Source organism: Micromys minutus, assembly GCF_963924665.1.
Source record: "Micromys minutus genome assembly, chromosome: 5".
Lineage (NCBI taxonomy): Eukaryota > Metazoa > Chordata > Mammalia > Rodentia > Muridae > Micromys > Micromys minutus.
The window spans coordinates 9,062,677-9,084,575 of record NC_137974.1 but is presented as its reverse complement, the minus strand read 5'-3'; the positions used below and the strand labels follow the sequence as shown (position 1 = coordinate 9,084,575).

At 35.1% G+C, this 21,899-nt stretch overlaps 1 protein-coding gene across 1 annotated transcript; it reads right to left on the bottom strand.

Moving 5' to 3' along the window:
• Positions 1–1,955: 1,955 nt before the first annotated feature.
• Positions 1,956–2,470, bottom strand: LOC308420950 (large ribosomal subunit protein uL30m-like; the record flags this gene model as incomplete). The annotated part of the gene is made up of 1 exon (XM_080917204.1): positions 1,956–2,470. Exon 1 carries the CDS (start codon positions 2,436–2,438, stop codon positions 1,956–1,958), a length of 483 nt encoding a protein of 160 aa, XP_080773330.1. The 5' UTR covers positions 2,439–2,470.
• Between the last annotated feature and the right edge of the window lie 19,429 nt (positions 2,471–21,899).

Sequence of the window (21,899 nt, the reverse complement as noted above, 5' to 3'; positions counted from 1 at the left end):
TACATCTGTCTATTTTTAAGAGAACTGTATATATCAGAGATACAGTTGAGTACATAAAACTATATAGTACAACAGGAGATAATGTTGCTACCTTGAGTCCTAGAAAAATATGTGTGCACTGAAACAAGGTATGTTGCTTATAACAAAGAAAACAGCAACTTGTTTGAAAAGAATAAAGCATCTACGGGAAATGAGTTTCATCAAGGTAGGAGATGTAATACATTGTGTTTGCTCTATTCAGATACTGAGTGAACAGTATAAACATCAGCTTCCTATCTGTTTTCTTACTTCCTTTCTCCTGTTATTCTTTCTGATAGTGAACAATATCCTCTGTAATCTTCCACCATACATCTGATTAGCACAACTGAAAACACAATTGGCAGAGAGCAGGGCGATTGTTTAGTCCTAACATCTCCCAACACATACACCTTTCATTGCTTTTTAGATTTAGATCACAAGGCCTTCCAAGCTCTAACATGCATAAGTGATAGAATTTTGCTGAATAGCACAGACATAAAACAAAGGAAAAAGTATACCATTATAAAACTATAGAGTTTAATGCTTTAAAGTGAATCATTCTTCATGAATAGTTAAATAATCAGCAAGAAAAGGGAACTAATTATTATGACTAATAACATGCTGTTATAATTTTTCTTATTTTTTATCACTTGGTATGCTTAATGGTTTCCGAATTCATTTTAAGACATATATTTGACTCATATCCAAAAGTTGCATCCAAAAAGGCTTTCATTTCAATAGAAAACCTTACTACATACTTTATACTTTCAAATAATTAGAGGGTTTTCTTTGGAAAACGAATTATATTCTCCTAAAGTACATATAAATCATACCTATAAGCATATATCTTTCATTTCTAACAGAGAAAAAGGATTATATACTCCGTGGTAGAAATTTGAAAGTGAAATATGAATAATTTTGCTTCTGCTATGCCTAAGCAAGCTTAAGCAGAAATAAATTCTCCATTGATGACAATGATAAATGCCATGGGTGTGACTCTACCTAAAGGACATGGGTGGAGGCAAAAAGCACATATTCATTCTGGCTGCAAGTAGAGAACTAGACCAGGACAACTTGATGTACCCATATTTATTGTTTTAACCTGAAACAGAACCAAAGTCACAACATTATTACCAGTGACTAAATCTCTCCTGTAAGACTGCTATATGTGAAGGCATAAGAAGCAGAAAACAAATATCAGGAAAGTATTAAACTAAAAGGTGTCACAGCCTAATTACTAGAAAGAAGCTAAAACTGTACTGTTATTCTCTTAACTACCTTCTTATTAATCTGCTTCAAAGGTTACAACTCAAGCAACTTGTGACTTCGAAACAAAATTAGATAGTACGTTATGTAGTATCTGCCAACTCCCAGGATGAAACAGAATGTATAACTTTTTTGAACTACATAAATTTGTGTTGAAAGAAAGAAAAATTAAAGCTATATACACAGAACAGTATTTGAATCCATAGTCTATCAGAACACTGTAATTGATATTTAGAGGGCCATTTTGATTAAAATAATTTATAGTATAAATTATGACCCAATGTTAAAATTTGCAAAAGCCACTCTCAAAATAACAAAGAACCTAAATCTCTAGAAAGGAAGAAAGGAACAAAAACAACAATGTCCCTATGCCAGGCCTGGCTAATTGGAGGAGGAAACAAGGCCGTTTGATATAATCAAACAGGTCTGAAAACTTACACACTGCCTTTTACCGGGTATCTACTGTAGCTGTGACAAGCCCAGAAGTACAAAAAGAAAATGTAGAGAATTGTAAACCGGTTGAAACCAGCTATGTACATATTAATGAAAAGCGACCTAGAGTCTCTTCCCAGATTGTCATTTTTTTTTCTTTCTTTTTTTTTCTGGATTAACACATTTTAATGAGAACGGTTTCCTCAGGAAGTGCATCTGTGAGCTGAAATTGTGTGGTGTCAAGACTTTGTTTCCTGTTCCACAGGCTTCAGATGCCACTGAACGACCAACTCTCTAGTGCTCATGAGGCACATGCTGGACATGGTCTCTTCTGTGGGAAGTCCCTGTGGCAGCTTCAGGGGCTGGATGCGTATCAAGTGTTTAACCACTTTCAGCTTTGCATTCACTGATGGGATGTTCTTGTGAATTTGAGGGCTGTGAGCCTTCTGCGGTCCAAGCATCTTGATCGTCTCTTTTTCCCAGTATGGACGCCTCTTTGTACTTCTTACTCTTGTAACAATGTGCAGCTTATGCGGGTTCTGGGGATCTCCACCGTATTTTTCATGATCTTCAGGTCTAGGCTGAAATACTTTATCTGGAATTCTTGATCTGGTGAAATTGTGACGAATCCACTCTGTACCAATGAGAGATTCTGCACCTTTCTTCACAGTCTGTAGTCTGCCCAGAGGCCTCTGAAATACTGAGCGCAGAACCCCAGCCATAGGTGTGATAAGTCTTCTCTTCAGAGCCAGCAACCGCTGTCTCCGCTCCAAATGTCCGCGCAGTCGGAAGAACCAGATTGTCAATTTTATAAAGACATGGAAGAACACACTCCAAGGTTACAACTAGTAATATTCTCATTCTACTTAACAACTTTTTCTTCTTTGACCCAACTAAAAATTACCATCATCAAAATACTTCAGAAAGCATTAATTTAAAAAAAAATCATGGACAGAGAAAAAAAGAATATACTTTTTTCAGTTTAGTCTTTTAATAATTGTCATGGTTAACTTTGTCAAGCAAACTTGTCAACATATATATGAGTAAAACTTGGTTTTAAGTAAAATACTATGGGATTTAAAGGCTTATGCAATGAATTTTGGTCATATTTTCTTCTTATATTGTTCTATCCAATTCCTCTGATAAATCCCCATACTATGTCACATTAATATTAGCAGAATTTCTTTTAGTTTGTAATTATTATTTATTTTATCTATCTACATTCCGTATGTTGACCCTCTTTCTGACTACTGTCTCCAAGGGGTCCTCACTCCATCCTCTTCCACTTCATTCTGCATGGATGCTCTTCTACCCACTCACCCCGTCCCAGCTCATCCCTCTAGCATCCCTCTTCCCCAGGACCAAGTACATTGCCTCCAACTGGGGGCGGACAAGGCAGTCATCTGCTACGTATGTATCTGGAGATCATGGATCAGTTCATGTGTGCTTTTTGGTTTGTGGCTTAATCCCTGGGAGCTTTGAGAGGTCCAGTTAGTTGATACTATTGTTTTTCCAGTGGGGTTGTAATCCATTTCAGCTCCTTCAGACTTTCCCTATCTCTTCCATAGGAGTCCCTGCCATCAGGCCAATGGTTGGCTGTAAGTATTTGTGTCTGTTTCAGTCAGATGCTGACAGCTTGTTAGAAGACAGGCATGACAGTCACCTGTCTGCTAGCACATCTTGGCATCAGCAATAGTGTTTGGGTTTAGTGTCCCAAAGTGGGGCAGTCTCAGGATGTTTTTTTTTTTTTTTTTCAGTGTCAGCTGTATATTTTGTCCTTCCATTTCTTTGACAGGAACATTTCTGGGTTAAAACTTTTAAGAAATGTGTGTGACCCCTCGACTGGGTGCCATTTATATATACTGAATGTGGTCTCTTCAAATTATACCTCCCTGGTGTTGGGCACTTTGGCTAATGTTATCATCCTCTTTGGGTCCTGGAAGCCCTCCAAATTCCTGGTGTCTGTGACTTTCAAGTAGTTCCTCTGTTTCCCACCACATAATGCTACACATTTCTACTCATTTTCCTGGCCCTCTAGCTTTCTCTCCTGTCTCCTGCCCTGCCTTTTTCCTTTCCCTTCTCTTTGTACCTAGGTTCCTACTTCCCTCTGCCGTCCATTATTATTTTGTTCCCCTTAATAATCAGGATTGAATCACCCACACTTAAACCTTCCTTCTTGTTAAGCTCCACATGTTCTGTGAGTTTTAACATAGGTATTCGGAAGGTTTTGATAATATCCACTTACCAGTATGTACCATTTATGTCCATTTGGGTATGGGTTACTTCAATTAGGATGATATTTTTACTTCCAGTCATTTGCCTGCAAAAATTTTGATTTCCTTGATTTTAATAGCTGATTAGTATTCTACTGTGTAAATAATCAAATTTTCTGTATACATTCTTCACATAAGGGATATCTGAGTTGTATAAAGCACTGGTTACTATACAGCCATTATGAAAATAGTGTAGCATGTGTTCTTGTGATATAATAAGGCATCTTTTGGGTATATACCCAGGGGTATTATAGTTCAGTCTTTAAGTAGAACTATTTTCAGTTTTCTGAGGAAACTCAAGAATGATTTCCAGAGTGATGTATGTATTATTTCATTATCTCACCTACAGGGGAGGACTATACCAAATTTCTTTACATCCTTGTTAGCATCTGCTGTCATTTGGGATTTTTATTTTCATCATTTATTGGTGTACGGTAGAATCTTAGGGTCCTTTAAATTTGTTTCCCTAATGACTAAGGATGTTGAACATTTCCTTAAGTGCTTCTCAGCCATTTACTATCCATAGTTTAGAATTCTCTTTTTAGCTCTGTATTCCATTTTTAATGGGGTTACCTGAGCTTCTAGAGTCTAACTTCTTGAGTTTATTTTATATATAAATATATAAAATTCAATATATATTCAATATATATATATTGAATATTAGCCCTGTATTGGGTGTAGGGTTACTAAGATGATTTTCCAGTCTTAAGCTTTTCTTTTTGTCCTATTGATAGATTCCCTTGCTTTAAAGAAACTTTTCAGTTTCTTCAGGTCCAATTTGTCAATTGTTAATCTTTTTTTTTTCTTTTTTTAACAACTTTATTTTACAAAACAAAGATAAATGTACAGATTTTAAGCATTGTTTGCACAAAATTATACAATACATTTTTGTCAGTACTTTTTTCAGATTTTAAAATAATTTTTACATAAAACTGTATGAATATATTTATTAGTCAGTACTGGATTTTTTTAAAGGTTTGATAGTATCCATTGAAAACTTAATAGTTACAATGAGCATAAAGTACATGTAAAACAAAATGTAACATGGAAATAGTCAAAGTTTTCTTGTTGTATAGAGATTTTTTTGTTTTGTTTTGTATTGTTTTCTTTATTTCTTGGACTTTATACAGTCTGTGAGTTATTTCTGGGGCAGTGCAAGCCTCTGCGGTTAGCATCCCATTATCAGTGACTGCATATTATGCCTGTTCTTTTGTGACTGGTTTATCTCACTCAGGATGATATTCTCTAGATGCAGCCATTTTCTTAAGAATTTGGTCAAGTCATTGTTTCTGGTGGCTGAGTAGTATTCCATTGTGTAAATGTACCACAATTTTTGTATCCATTCATCTTCTGAAGGACATCTGGGTTCTTTCCAGCTTCTTGCTATTATAAATAGAGCTGCTATGAACATTGTGGTGTATATATTTTTGTTGTGTACTAAGGTGTCTCTGGGGTATATGCCCAGAAGTGGAATAGCTGGCTCTTCAGATAATATTATGTCCAATTTTCTGAGGTATCGCCAGACTGATTTCCAGAGTGGTTGTATTAGTTTGCAACCCCAGCAACAGTGGAGATGGGTTCCTCTTTCTCTGCAACCTTGCCAGCATCTGTTGTCCTCTGAGTTTTGGATCTTGGCCAATCTGACTGGTGTGAGGTGGAATCTCAAGGTTGTTTTGATTTGCACTTCCCTGATGGCTAAGGATGTCAAGCAGTTCCTCAGATATTTCTCAGCCATTCAATATTCCTCAACTGAGAATGTTTTGTTAAGCTCTGTACCCCATTTTTAATAGGGTTATTTGATTCTCTGGTGTCTAGCTTTCTTAGTTCTTTGTATACCTTAGATATTAGGCCTCTATCTGATGTGGAGTTGGTAAAAATCTTTTCCGATTCTGTTGGCTGCCGTTTTGTTTTCTTGACAATGTCCTTAGCCTTACAGAAACTTTGCAATCTCATTAATTCCCATTTGTTAATCTTTGACCTTAGAGCTTGAGCCACTTGTGTTTTGTTCAGAAAATTTTCTCCTGTGCCTATATGTTCTAAAGTTTTCCCTACTTTCTCATCTAATAGTTTCAGTGTATCTTGTTTCATGTGGAGATCTTTTATCCACTTACACTTGAGCTTTGTACAAGGAGATAAGAAAGGGTCTATTTTCATTCTTTTGCATGTTGAGTGGAGGTTGGACCAGAACCATTTGTTGAATAGGCTGTCCTTTTTCCATTGAATGTTTACAGCTTTTTTGTCAAAAATCAGGTGACCATATATGTGAGGGCTCATTTCTGGATCTTCTATTCTATTCCATTGTTCATCCCTTGGATGCAGGGATGGTTTAATATAAGGAAATCCATCAATGTAATCCACCATATAAACAAACTCAAAGAGCAAAATCACATGGTCATCTCACTAGATGCTTAGAAAGCATTTGACAAAATTCAACACCCCATCATGTTAAAAGTCCTGGAAAGAACAGGAATCCAAGGCCCATAGTTAAACATAATAAAAGCAATATACAGCAAACCAACAGCCAACATCAAACTTAATGGCGAGAAACTTGAAGCAATCCCACTAAAATCAGGGACTCGACAAGGCTGCCCACTCTCCCCCTACCTATTCACCATAGTACTGGAAGTCCTGGCTGGAGCAATTAGACAGAAAAAGGAGATCAAGGGGATACAAATCGAAAGGAAGAGATAAAAACATCACTCTTTGCCGATGATATGATAGTGTACTTGAGTGACCCCAAAAATTCCACCAGAGACCTCCTACAGCCCGATAAACAAGTTCAGCAAAGTGGCTGGATACAAAATTAACTCAAACAAGTCAGTAGCCTTCCTATACTCAAAGGACAAACATGTGGAGAAAGAAATTAGAGAAAAGGTACCCTTCACAATTGTCACAAAAACTATGAAATACCTTGGTGTGAATCTAACTAAGCAAGTGAAGGACCTATACAAAAAGAACTTCAGACCTCTAAAGAAGGAAATTGAGGAGGATCTCAAAAAATGGAAAGATCTCCCATGCTCATGGATTGTAAAGATCAACATTTTAAAAATGGCCATCCTACCAAAAGCAATCTACAGATTCAACGCAATCCCCATCAAAATTCCAACCCAGTTCTTCATGGAATTGGAAAGATCAATGTGCAATTTCATATGGAACAACAAAAGACCTAGAATAGCGAAATCCATCCTCAACAACAAGAAAACATCTGCGGGAATCACTATCCCTGACCTCAAGGTATATTACAAGGCAATTGCGCTGAAAACTGCATGGTACTGGTACAGAAATAGGCATGTGGGTCAATTGTTAATCTTTAGAGCCTGAACCAGTGATGTTTTCTTCAGGAAGATTTCCTCTGCTCCAATGTGTTTGAGACTATTTCTTACTTTCCCTTCTTTAGGATTCAGTGAATTTGGTTTAGGTGGAGATGCTTGATCCAGTTGCTCATGAGTTTTTTGAAAGGCAATGAATATGGCTCAATTTCCGTGGTCTTACATGCAGAGTACCAGTTATACCACCATCATTTGTTGAAGATGATTTTTTTTCCCATTATATGATTTTGACTTCTTTTCAAATGTCCATAGATGTATGAGTTTATTTTTCATTATTTAAGTCTACTCCATTGATTAATCTGCAAGTCTTTGTACCAAAATTTTGCAGGGTTTTACTCTATTGCTGTGTTGTACACCTACAGGTCTGAGGTGGTGATTTCCCCAGAAGTTCTTTTATTTTTGAGAATTGCATTCACCCTCCTGTTTTGTTGTTATTTCAAATGAAGTTCAGAATTTCTTTGTTTTTTTTTTAAATCTCTGTGAAAATTGCGTTGGAATTTTGATCGGGAGTACAGTGGATCTTTATATTGCTTTTGGGAAGATGGCATTTTCACCATTAATGCTACTAATTCATGAGTATAGGGGATCTTTCCATCTTCTGAAATCTTCATCAGTTTCTTTCCTCAGAGACTTAAAAGTTTTGTCATATGGATCATTCACTTTCTATGGTAGAGTTACAAAAGTTACTTTATATTATTTGTGACTATTGTGAAGGGTGTTGTTCCACTAATTTCTTTCTCAGTCCATTTATCTTTTGAGTAGGGGAAGGCTACAGAGTTTTATAGTCACCCACTTTGCTGAAGTTGTTTATCAGCTGTAGGAGTTCTCTGGCAGAATTTAATGGGTTGATTTTGTATAATATTATTTAATGTGAAAATAATGATACCTGGACTTCTTTCTTTCCATTTTGTATCCCTTTCACCTCTCTTTGTTGTCTAACCGAACTTGCTAGAACATAGATTACTATATTGAATAAATAGAGAGAGAGAGAGGGTCAGCCTAGTCATGATTTCAGTGGGGTTACTTCAAGATCCTACATTTAATTTGATGTTGGTTTATAGTTAATTGTTTTTTATTATGTTTAGATGTGCACCTTGAACTCCTTATCTCTCTTGTATTTTTACATGAAGTGGTGTTGTATTTTGTTAAAGGCTTTTTTAGCATATAATGAAGTGATCACTTCTTTTCTTTGAGTTTGTTTATCAAGTAGATTATGTTGATGTATTTCTGTATATTGAATTATCCCTGCATCCTTGGGATGAAGCCTACTTAATCGTGGTGGAAGATAGTTTTGAAACAACTGGATACACTCCAATTCTGTGCTGCCAGAAATGTTTGCATGCAGTTGCTTGTCAGAGTATACGAAGTAGCACAAGATGCTATTTCACTGACGAAAGCTGGGTCTCAGGTTCTCAGTAACTATCAACACTTAACCATTCCTCGGAGTGGTATTTTGTAAGGAGCTCGCCCATCCTGTAACTATTTTAATTCACGTTGTCTTGTTCAGGTGTTTGACATTCAGCCATACCCTGTCTAATTTCTTGTATGCTAGGGTATGCCTCCATAATAGCAATCTTCTATAGCCTTTAGCTTTTCCAGTCTCTCTCACATTCTTTTCAAGAAGATCTCTTAGATTTGAAAGGAGTGTGACACAGATTCTCATTTAGATCTCAGTTGCTTATAAATGCCATAGCTACTTTATTTGAAGTAGATTTGGGTACATAAGCACATGCTCATAAAAGCACGGGAAGACCTGCAAACACACATTCACACACATATAGGATGTAGTATTCCACAGAATGAATATTGAGAAGGAATTCTAAGCAGTAGCCTTCACCATTCTCTGCTTAGGGGCTGCAGATGCAATGGGAGCACCTGCTCCAGGTTTCCTCTGTCTTTGTCTTCTTGCCGTGATGAACTACACTGGACCTTGGCCAAAACAAAACCTTCCTTTTGCAAGAAGCTTTCCTCAGATATTTTATCACAGCACCAAGAAATTAGCTGATGTAAGAACAGCAAAGAATATCCCATCTGACACTGTCAAAAAGGAAAAGGATAAGAAATAATAAAGCCTTTGAAGCCCTAAGAAGTCCTTTTGAATGATTGTACATCATTAACATTTTTGAGAAAGTTAGAAATTGAATTAAAGCATGTATAAGGTTACATCATATGTTCTACTATAGATAAAATATGTGTTCTATTCTGAAAAGAGTGTTAATTCATTTGTTCTTCTGTTTCTAAAAATAGACATGAGGACAAGTTAAAATATCGATTCAATTTTTATAATGTACTAATTATTGTAAAATTAACTATTATCAAGTCAGACATTTTTTGGCAGAATAGATAAATTGTAACTCAGTTAGAGTCATTTCGCTATCACTTCTATAATTTAAATTAGTTTACTACTTATTCTTCTTTCAAAGAACTGTTGCTTAAAAATAAAATGCAGAAGCTCTAAGTAATATTTTTGTTTAAAAGTAACATACACTATTTTATGGAATCAAAAGTTCAAATACCATTGTATTCATCAAATAATTATAACTCAATAGATAACATTTTAAAAGTAAAAAAAAGTAGGTGGATATAGTCATGAGGCAAGCAAATGAAGAAAGTTTTAAGATATGTTTCATTGCTGATAGAATTTAGGTGAAACTGATGAAACCAAGATGATGAAATGCACATACCACATAGCTCTCAATGTTTTACTTGCCCCTACTACCCTCTTAACTCACCACCCCATACCCTATTGTATACTTTAAAAAAAAAAAGACTTGGAAGGTAAAACCACAATGTATACTATAGGAACAGAAAAGATTATGAAGCCTATAAAAAGAATCCTGCTAGGTAGGCATTGTATGAACATTGTATGAATGTTACTGATGATAGGAAGGGGTTTGAATTCAATTTTCATGTTGACTTTCTGGAATGTACCTGAATATAGGTTTCTATCAGTGCACTCTTGTTTGACTACAAGAACAGATTTTTTTTTTTTTTTGCTTTGTCTTGAATCACAGATTAAGTTGTATATTTCTCCAAAAAAAGAAAATCATGCATTAAAAGTTTAACATCAGGCTTATGAGTAGAGCCTGAGGTGCATTTTAAAGAAGAAACCATGGGGTTTACTGAAGATTGAGAATGCCTGAAATGCGTTAAATAGAGACATTGCATTGCAGGAACTTCACTTAGGCAGAATGTAACTATCGGTGCAATAGTAGAAAATAGTCAATGTTCCTTATAGCTTTGCTATATGCAATCCTTCTCTGTGTATGAAGAAGACTACATTGTAAAAGTTTTAGTGTTCTTTTCATAACTTACATAAAGATGATTTAGTCCATCGAAATTTACATTATTCGTCAAAGAGAAAATTTCAATTCACTAGAATGAATATTTTTGCATTTGTGTATATATAGAGCCTATGAGTACTGATTGATATAATGATCAATATATAAAATAAAAAAGAAATAAATTTACAATTATTTTTATTATTATTTTGAGTTATAGGAGAAAATATTTTTCTTGTAATATTTTTGGTTGATTTAGAAGTTACTCCAATCATACATAGTTTGACTTATAATTTAGTTATGTATAAACTGTTTTGTAGACACAAAATACCAAAACTGTTTTCTTTCTCCAAAGATGACACATTATTATCAAATGTAACCAGATGCATATAGGTTATAAGTCAACATATTATTTTAACCATGATAACTGGGATCCAGAATTGTTCCTGTCTAGAAGAACTGCAAGAACAATAATGGAGAAGATTCTGAGGGTGAGGAGGTCCAGTGTCAGGCCCAAATTGGGATACAGTTCAAGGGGAGACCCCCAAACCTTCACACTATTACTGATGCTCTGCTGTGCTTACATACAAGGAGCCTAGCATGGCTGCCTTTCAAAAGGACCAAAAAGAAATAGAAAAAGTCAGATGCAGATAGTTACACTCAAAGAATGGACAGAAGCCAGGACTGCTGTAGTTGAATTAGAGAAAAGCTGGAAGAAGCTCAGGTAGAAGGCAATCCATAGGAAAACCAGCAGACCCCTGAGATTTATCAGACATTCTGCCACCAACCAGGCAGAATCTACCAGCTGGTATGATGCTCTGGATACATATACTGCAGAGGACTACCCAGTCTGGTCTCAGTGAGAGAAGATACCCCTAACTCTAGAAAATCTTTGGGTCCCAGGAAATGTGGGGGTCTGGTGAGATGGAGTTTAGGGTATGGGGATATCCTCTTAGAGATGCAGAGGAAGTATGAAATGATGAGGAATAGTCAGAGGGCAAACTGAGAGGAGGATAAGAACTGGACTGCAAACAAAGGTTAAAGAATAATAATTAAAAATATACTGACATTGTTTCAAAGACAAAGAAATACTTGTCACCACAGTGTTTTCAAGATATAAATACATTTAAAGCTCATACTCAAAATTAATAACTTTTACCAACTACATTTTTAAGTTTTTTCTCTGCTCTCTTCACTCTCACTTGCTATTTCATCTGACCTGTGATTATCTGAGCTGATAGAAATAGCTCCTCATAGCTTCCAGCCTGAGACTATGTGTGTTCCAGGAATCCTCCATGTCCTCAACACTAGATTGGGACTGTTAAGACATACAAGTAAATTGACCAAAGAGCTTTGATTTCCAGGACTCTCCCTTGTGAAAGAACTATTGTTGAACTTCTCAAACAATATGCTGAAAGCCATTCTGATATGGAGTTATTAAATATATCATTATTCTATTGGTATTTTCTTCTAAAGAATGCTAATCAAACAATTGGAGAAGAAAGACATGTTTTATGAATGGAATATTTTGTACAAAATCAATTATTTTCATATTAGACTAATTATAACATATACTTTATTTATTTAAGAAACCCAAAATTAGACAGTGTACTTAAAATTTTAGATTTTATAAAACTTATTTAAGATACTAATAATTTCTGGGTAGGGGATAAACCCAGGAACTGATAATAAATAAAAACTGAACTCAGTGGCATTTTTTGAAGACAGTTGGTCTCATAATGCTTTGCTTAGATATCTTTTCTAAGACACGGTTTTCTGAGACATCTTTGCTTAGACATGTTTTCTTCAGGTAAAACATGGTTTCTTACCTTGTGATTTTTTATGATTTGTTTTAACGATCATGATGACAGGCGTATGTGTCTGTTTTCCTTATCCTGTTGTTTTCTTCTTTGTTATAGTTTCTATGTTCATTTTCTAAACTGTTTGACTGCTGTTTAAAAACAGAGAAAGAAAAAGGATATTGAGTTCAAAAAGTGTGGAGAATGGGAGGTTCTCAGAAAACATCAGTTAGAAAAATCCATAACCAGAATACATTGTACAAAAACATGATCAAAACATATTTTATGATAAGTAATATTCAGTTAAAAAAACAAAATAAAAAACAAAAAAACAAAAAATAATAATTGGTAATGGTCATTGGAGCCTCAAAACCTCTTGCTCAAATACTGACTTCTCAGTTAAATGTAGAATTGATTTTATTCCAATTTGAATAAGTAAAAAATAATTAAAGTATAATGGTTCTCATATACTAGTGCTATCTTCAAAATCTACTGACATGGAAAGGCTGCATATATCAAGCTTTCTAAAATAAAGATGGGCATTGTTTTGACAAAGATGTACAAATATTTTTTTTATGTACATGTACAGTATTTAGAAAATTATAAGAGATTTCATGTACACATATATTATCAAATTGGTTTATTCACTTTACATCTCATTATGTCTTTCTTTTCCCAGTACCTTCTTTCACTGATTCTATCCTCCCCTTCTCTTCTGAGTAAGGGGAGCCCCCCTCAGTATCATACCCCATCTCAACATTTTTCACAAGTTCCTATAGGACTCTGCACATTGATTACCACTTAGACAAGACCAAGCAATTTGCTTAGGGTAATAAGACCCGCAGTCAGGCAAAGAATAAATTCAGAGACACCCTCACTTGTGTTGTTGACGGATTCCCATGATGACCAACAATTCATCTGCAACATATGTGCAGGGGGCTGAGGTCCAGCCTCTGTTCACACTTTGGTTGGTTATTTAATCTCTGGAAACCCTCAAGGACCTAGGTTGACTCTTAGTTTTCCTGTAGAGTCCCTGTGTTGTTCTGGTACCTCAGTCTCCTCCCTTCACTAGCACTTCCTTAAGACCACCCAACCCAGGCTCCATCTGCATTTTTTTCCATTGGCTGGGGTTGGGGACAGAGCCTCTAGAGGACAGAATCTCATTAATAGTGTCAGGGACTCATTCTTTCTCAGGGGATAGGTCTCAATTTGGGACAGTCTCTGGTGCCCCATCACTAACAGCTACTCCGAATTGGGCAAAGGCTTTACTCTGTCTCCAAGAAAATCTAGCACAACTGACTCCAGTCATTCAGTATATTCACTTAGAGGTAATTACAAAGGAGGTATGCAAATTCCCTAGCTTCTGGGTGGAGTAGTCAATCCCTAGGGTGAAGTCTATAACCTGAGGTAACTGAAAACAGGAAGAAGACCAGGTGTGACATGACTTAGGCTTGTGACTGGACCAATTAGCATTACAAAGGAGGGCATGTTGCTCTCCCAAAGTCAAGGCTTGCAAGCTAACACTTAGCAGATGGGGTTAGTTATAATTTTCCAACAGTTCCCCTGAAATTATTTTATAAAATTAGAGATATCTCTTAGGCACACAAGGCCATCAGCACTTGTCTTACTCGTCTTTGAAAAACCCATGCAGACCCCTGGGGCTCTCTGTCTTAGGTTGACAAGCACCTCCATGGGTTTTCCTGTCTCTGGCCACCTAATTTATTCATGCTCCATTGAGCTGGAAATGTAGGGATGCTTACTGCTAGTCTGTCAGCTGACAACTTGAATCTGGGCTTGTCTTTTGCCTAAGGGACATAAGGGTACACGCAAAAGCTGCTTTAAGGGCTATACACCCAAAGCTAATACTAGCCCAGTCTTAAGCCTCTTGAACCAAGTTAATTTAAATGTAACATTCCTAATTGAATGCATATCCAATTGAATGAAAGACTTCAGATTAATTTAAGTGTAGAGGGCTTCAGCCACTTCTGAAATTCCACTGAGCACCTGTGGCAGTAAGGTGGAAAGGGGTAATCTCAAAAGACTGCAGCTACAAAGGTAGCTCCCGAAACATCACTAATAATGGCTGCAGTCAAAATTCTCTTGGTGCAGGAAAGAATAAGTTTATTCTCTCCAGTACACTCCAGAGGCACAGGTGCAGGTACAGGTTCTGGCATCCTTGTCACTGCTGTAAGGTCTCCACTCCCCAAGGGGCTTCTCAGATGAAATCCCTGTTGAGAACAATTGAAATTATCCTCCTTGTTAATAACAGTAGTACTATTCTGTGGGTTTCAAAAGGTGGACACAGCATTCAGGAACCCAGAGCGGTTACTCAGAATCCTGTGGGAAAACTCAAAGAGAACCTAGGGCCCTAGTCAAAATAAGGTCTGGTCCCTGTCATAAACCAGACACAAGGTCTTTCCATTGCACCATTCCCTGCTGAGCTGGGCACACTTCTCTAGTGTCAATCAGTGGCAGAGCAGCCTTCAGAAATTACAGTAAAAACTTAAAATACATAAAATTAAGCATAGATGCACATGAGTGGAGATATGCTCCCCCATTTTTGTTTTAGACAAATACATCTTTATGGTGCAAAGAGTATGTTTGATATTTGCATGTCCTTGAGAATTATAAGGGATTCCAGTCTTATTAATTATAGCATAATCTGAACAAAATTGTTTAAACCCTTTATTGGTATAGACAGGGCCATAATCTGTTTTAATTTTCTTGGGAACACTTATATAAATGAAGGCTTGCAAGCAGTGATTTTTGACATCTTTTAATTTCTCACCATTATGTGCAGATATATATCATTCCTGAATAAGTATCTATTGAAACATGCACAAATTATAATTTCCCGAAAGGACATGTGTAACATCCATTGCCAAAAATTATTGGGAGTTAGTCCCTTAGAATTGACTCCAAAATTTGGAGCAGAAATGGATTCTACACACATGGGACATTGAGTGACAATCTGTAGAGCTTTCTCCTTCAAAATTTTACAATGAAATCTTAAGGATCCTGCATTCAAATTAAATTTAGTATGCATCCTAATAGCTCTATCCACATTAGATTCTTCTATAACCCATGCAAGAGGGCAACTGTGTACCTCTGCAGGCCGATTTTCCCTCAAAAGAGGTCCTGGAAATACAGTATGGGCTCTAATGTGCCCTACAAATATATGAAACTTTCTTTGCCAAATCAAAGTCTGTAATTTTAATAACTTATCAAGAACTGCTGACACAGGGCAATATAAGTGGCAGTTTCTAAAGGTGACAAAATTCAAGCAACATAGATACGATCACTATACATATTTAGGGCTTCTTCAAGAGACCTCTGCATAGCATAATTTCAGTCATTGAGCAGATTTAACTGCTACTTGATAGGTTTCATGAATCTCTTCAGATACTGCAGAAGCAAAGCCATTAGAAGATCCATCTGTAAAAACTAACCTGACATGGGAAAGAGGTATAGAGGAAACACAATGGGATGCTCTTTAAAAAAAGCAGAGCCAATTTATTGGCAGGATAATTATTATCATGTTCGCTAATAGTACTGCATAAAAGTACAGCCCAATCTGTATAGGTTTGTGCTAAAAAGCATAGTTACTCTTTAGTATAAGGTTTAACGACAACTTTTGGCTCTTTCCCAAATGTCTGCACTGCTACTTTTGTGCTTTAAATTATTAAATTAATAACAGCTTAGGGTAAGAAACAACAGTTCTCGAAGGTGAGGCTAGTAAATATACCCATAAACAGATCTTTATTGTCAGAATACTCAGGTTGGAATAGGATCAGATGAAATATCAATAATTATAAAGGCATTGAAAAATCTATACATTTCAAATGAGCTCTTTCCAATGCTTTTTGGACCTTTTGCAAGCAATCTCTGGCTTCAAAGTAGCAAGATGTCTGTCTGAGGTATGATCAGCATTACTCTTAAGAACATGAAACAGAGGACACAAGTGTCTAGAGAATATACACATTTAATTGCTTCTCAAGTTAAAGGAGTTGCACCTAGACATCCTGAGATGTTAATATTCAAATAAATATTTAAATTTTCTTAAATCAGAAATATGAGTAATATCTATTTGCCATAATTCATTAGGTACAAGTCCTGGAGGGTTAACACAATTATGTGTTATAGGAAGATGCTGAGGACATTCTGTACAAATCTTTACAATTTTACATGTACATTCTCTAGGAATTTCAAATTGTTGTCTCAGGCCATTACTCTTTTGATGGCAAAGAACGAGATTATATTCTGCCTGGTGTACAAATCTGCTGTGGAATTGCTTTTACTAAGGGATTCAGGCAACCCAGTATCTCTTAAATACCCTATAAAATATGAGACAATAAGTTATCTCAAATTAAATTGTATTAATATATACAATTTCAAAAATCTAGAATTAGCAGTATATACAAACAGAACAATTTCAAACAATTGCAAACCATAAGCTACAAGTCAGGTCTCAGTATGTAAATTTAAAGTTCAACTAATTTTTTAACATTTAAAAACAGTGGCTACAGCACATAATCTCATAATCTATGCTGCAACAGGAAGAAACACAAGAGAATGAACATGTGATCCAATTGTTTATACTGCTTTCCCACAGAAGAACCACCTATAAATATAGCAATTGCATTATCAATGGGTTATATGCAGAAATTTTCAGGATATATAAAAGCATGCATAGAGAAAAGAACTTTAACAACTTGTCTATTAGATAATGATTTAATTTTGCCTGAAACGTTTGCACATGCAATAAACTAAAAATCAGTCGTTAACAATAGCCAATTTAATTGCTGTTCAGAATAAGGAACAAATATTTCATCAGGTTAATACATTCCCTTAAAAATAAAGTGCCTTCTATCATACAGGTCTGTATTAACACAGCAAAAAATGTTAAGACTTTACTTAAAGAGAAAGAAGGATGAATTCACATTAATGGTTCCTCTAAAAGACTGCTTTGGGTATAAGGCAAAAATTCAGACGTCCAACAACTAATCATAATCCATATAATATCTGCTGTTAACTAATTGCTTCTCCTATATTTTCTGCAAAACCCTTCACCTGTCAGTTAACTGCAGAGGAGACTAGGATTTGCATCTCTTGAGCATAGAGAGATGTTTGATACCTCCTATGGGGAGCTTAAGGAGAGCTTCTAGTCAGCTAACATCTGATGATTTTTGAACATCACATTAAATAAGTAAAATTATCTTTGTGAATTTTTTATGCCACAATCTGACTAGGATGACTGATAACCCAGTTATTTGGCTCCTTTTCTGGAGCCAAAATAATAAAGCTCATTGTAAAAGAAAAAAAAAAAAAAAAAAAAAAAAAAAAAAAAAACTCTAGCTAACAAATTATTACAACAGATTCTGCATTGGAACTTCCTAATTATTTGGTTTCTTTTTAAATTTACTTTATTCTTCTATTTCTTATTTATGTGCATAGTCTCTAAGAGTGGCAGCTGCTGTCAACTGCTCAACACTTTAGGCTGCCTTTAATTAATTTTAGTAGACTTAAAGTACTTTATAAACTTTATTTTACGTACTTATGTATACTGACATATGTAGTATAAATAATATATAAAATATATTATTTTGAAATATTAACTATATACACCCTGGGGAATGACTAAATTGAGATAATTAGCATATGAATTCATTTATAAGTCAAATAATTTAATTATTTTCTTTTCCAGGAAGTATTTTTAGAAAGATCAAAACATTGATTACCCAATAACATGTGGCTGAAATCTCAAATACAATAATGTTATACAAACTGAGCCGGTTGTATTAAAGTATTAAAAACATTGTTTGTGTGTGTGTGTGTGTGTGTGTGTGTGTGTGTATGTGTGAATATGTCTGTGTGTGTTTGTATTTATGAGTATATAAAAAAATGAATGAGAAATGAGGCTATGAATTGAAACAGACCAAAAAAATAGAAGATTAAAGTCAATTAATTCTTGACCATTTAGTACTACAATCATTCCCATTGTGGATATACGGTCAATATTATTTTTTCCAAGAAGTACATAAGCTTCTTGGATATATATATATATATATATATATATATATATATATATATATAGATAGATAGATAGATAGATAGATAGATATAGATATAGATATAGATATATATGTAGAAGCAGAAGGAGGAGGCATAGGATAGGGGGTACTGGAGGGGAAACCAGGAAAGTGGATAACATTTGAAATATAAATATGAAATATTCAACAAAAAGACATTTTTATGATCAAAATATCCTTTATTTCTATTTTTACATGAATTAATTCAGGAAAATACATGCTTAATAACTATGAACAGTTGTTCTCATGAGGATTTTTGTCAACTTGACACAAATTAGAATCATCTGAAAGAAAAAGTCCCAACTGAGAAAGGCCCCCATCCTATTGTCTTGCAGGGAACATTTTAATGTCCTTTTTTGTAAGAGACCCTGGCCACAGTGAACAGTGCCACCCCTAGGAAGAAGATCCTGGGATGCATAGACATAAAAGCAGATTACACCAGTGCAAAACACCAGTAAGGAGTCATTCTCCATTATGCTGTGGCTTCTGTTTTAGTTCCAATAGGTTCCTGCCTGTACTCCTGTCTTGGTTTCCCTCAGTAAAAGATTCTAGTCTATAAGATGTGAAAAGTCTTGTCCGTACAAAGCTGTTTCTGGTCATTGGGATGCCCACAGACAAAGAAGCAAGCAAAACCAAATGAAAATGAGAACAAATCTAGTACACCAGCTTTCAAAGGTTTGGTTTGCAACTGATACCTAATATGCAGGCTTTGTTCCTTGCCTACTTTGGATGGAGTTGTCCTAAGTTTAGACATGTTCACATATTACTGCAACACTAAGCATATATTTAAAATGGTGAGGGTGTGGATCCTCTATTTCTCTCTCTGAAATACATAATTTATACAGATAAAGAAGATGGATTGATTTATTCAGGTTATGTTAACTCATTGGGTAGAAAAGCTTATTAAAATATAGAAAAATAAGGGGAAATTTAATTTCTTAGGAAGCAACATATAAATAAAATTGTGTTGGGTTACTAATTTTATAAGAATAAGTAAATTTATGGTCAATTTTTTGTGTACTCATAGAAATTTAATCAAATATTTAATGTTATTCTAAAGTCTGGATATAAATAAAAATGTTTGTGTTGATGAGGGAACACTTTCTTATATAAGAATATATATTTGAAAATATACTACATGTATATAAATCTTTTGCTCATACCTCTTTAAATTAAATAATATATTATTTTATAAATTGAAATAAGTAAAGTTATTGATGTACCTCTAATATTTTTTTCCTTTTATACACTGAGATAATGGAGGCTTCTTTAATCTAAGAACTGGCATAAACTTAAATAATTTTTAAAAATAATTTTAATAAATTAATAAAACAAAATAAATGTGGCAATATACTAATACTCATTTGTGGAAGTATATTGTGAAAAGAATATACAAGCTAAGGGACTGTTGAGGGATCTGGAAAGTTCAGACCAACTGAGTCCTAAGTACCATGTCCTCAACTGTTTTTAACAGGACAAAAAAAGAACTTCAGACTCCTCAGTTGGAATAAAGATCTTGTATATCATGACCCAAAAGTGTATATAATACAGAGAAGCCAAGAAAGGCAGTTTAAGAACCATGTGGGCCACCAGGTGAACTAAAGGCTGCCTGCAGAAATAACTGAAATGGTCCCAAAACTGTATCTAGACTTTGAGATTCAATATTTTATGCAAATCAAGAACGTTTTGTAAACTCAGGTGTTGTTGTGATAGGTCATACAAATCATACCAAAATCTTTACTCATCTCATTTAAGCCTAGTAAATATAAGGCAATAAATCTTTAAAAACTGTATACCAACATTTTTTAAGGAAAAATAAATGAAAACTAAAATATAAAAAAATTTAAAAAGGAAATAATAAAAACCTTAGACTAACTAACCCTAGGTAAGAAACACACCTTTAAAACCATCCTATGTATGACAAAAACATACAATTACCAAATGAGGGAATCTTCCCTGCTCATCCATAGAAGAAGAATGCAGAGAAGAAAATAAAATTGTTTAATAAATAATAAAATTAATACAAATTTGGACTCAGAGAGTATGTTGGTTTGGTAGCACTAGCAGGGGAGTTCAGCTACTTCTATACTGTTGACATATATATATATATATATAAAATATATACTTCTTTTACCTTTGAGATATATATATATATACTTAACATACTCGAGTTGAGTATGACTCAATGAGTATAATTAGGATTTATGCAAAAACCTGGGTGGAGGATTATTTGTCTGATCATAGAAAATTTACCAATGGCTATTTCACAGAATAAAATATCCTATCCAAGATACCATGAATTGTTAATAACTCTTCAGAAAGCATCCTTCTGAGCTCCATCTACACATAATTTTCATGATGTTAATATATGATAATAGTTTGCAGATAGTGAAACTTCTGTGAGATTATCACCTGAGTTCAATGCCTTGTCAAAACAGGAAACAATGAATACTATAACAATAGTTCTAATGTTCCAACTTTTACCTTCTTTCTTCTTCTTCCTTATGTTCCTTGCAACTTAGAGGGAGGAGTATAGATATTCTCTAGACCACTGATCAACCAAAAAATTTTCTAAAGACAGTAGATTGGCCAGTCATGCTTCTAAGCAGAAGTTACTATAAACCATAAAGAGGAGGAGGAGAAGGAAGAAGAAAAAGAAGAAGAAAGAGGAGGAGGCAGAGGAGGAGAAAGAGGAGGATGAGAAGAAAGAGAAGAGAAGAAGAAGAAGAAGAAGAAGAAGAAGAAGAAGAAGAAGAAGAAGAAGAAGAAGAAGAAGAAGAAAGCTACTTATGTATAATACTGAACATCACAAATCAATTGCCACAAGCCTAAATACTTAGAAGTTAATTTGACTACGAGGGATAAAACTGTTGCAGTAAATATTTTTAAAAAAAAAATCAAAATAATATCATATGTCTTTAGCAGCCCAGCTGCTCACTCCAGGGTTCTGATTCTAGTACAAAGCCCCATGTGCTTCTGTCACCTGGTCTGAGCTGCCCCCACTGTCTCTCTTTGTGCAACTCCCTTCCCTGTAGGTTTTCCACTGCCTGCTTTCTGCCTCTGTTCCAGGGTGTTTCTTGGAACAATCCCCAAACCCAACAAAAGCATAACTCTATAGGCCGATAGCTTTTCATACAGGTTTATGAGTTCAATTCTCAATCAAAACACAACAATATTGCATCAAATCCAAAAAATACACAAACTGCTTTTCTATACGAGATATTAGACCTATAAAATCCTCAATGTTAATAGCTATTTAATAACAATTAAGCCCAACTGGATGTAGCTTTTCTTTATGGACTTCCAGGTTGGAATGTCTTGCTCCTTGCTCATTCTCTGACCTCTGTCTCCACCTCCCTTACCCTGCCCAGTCACTGGCTTTTCTTTATTTTAGTAATAAAATGGGAAGTTT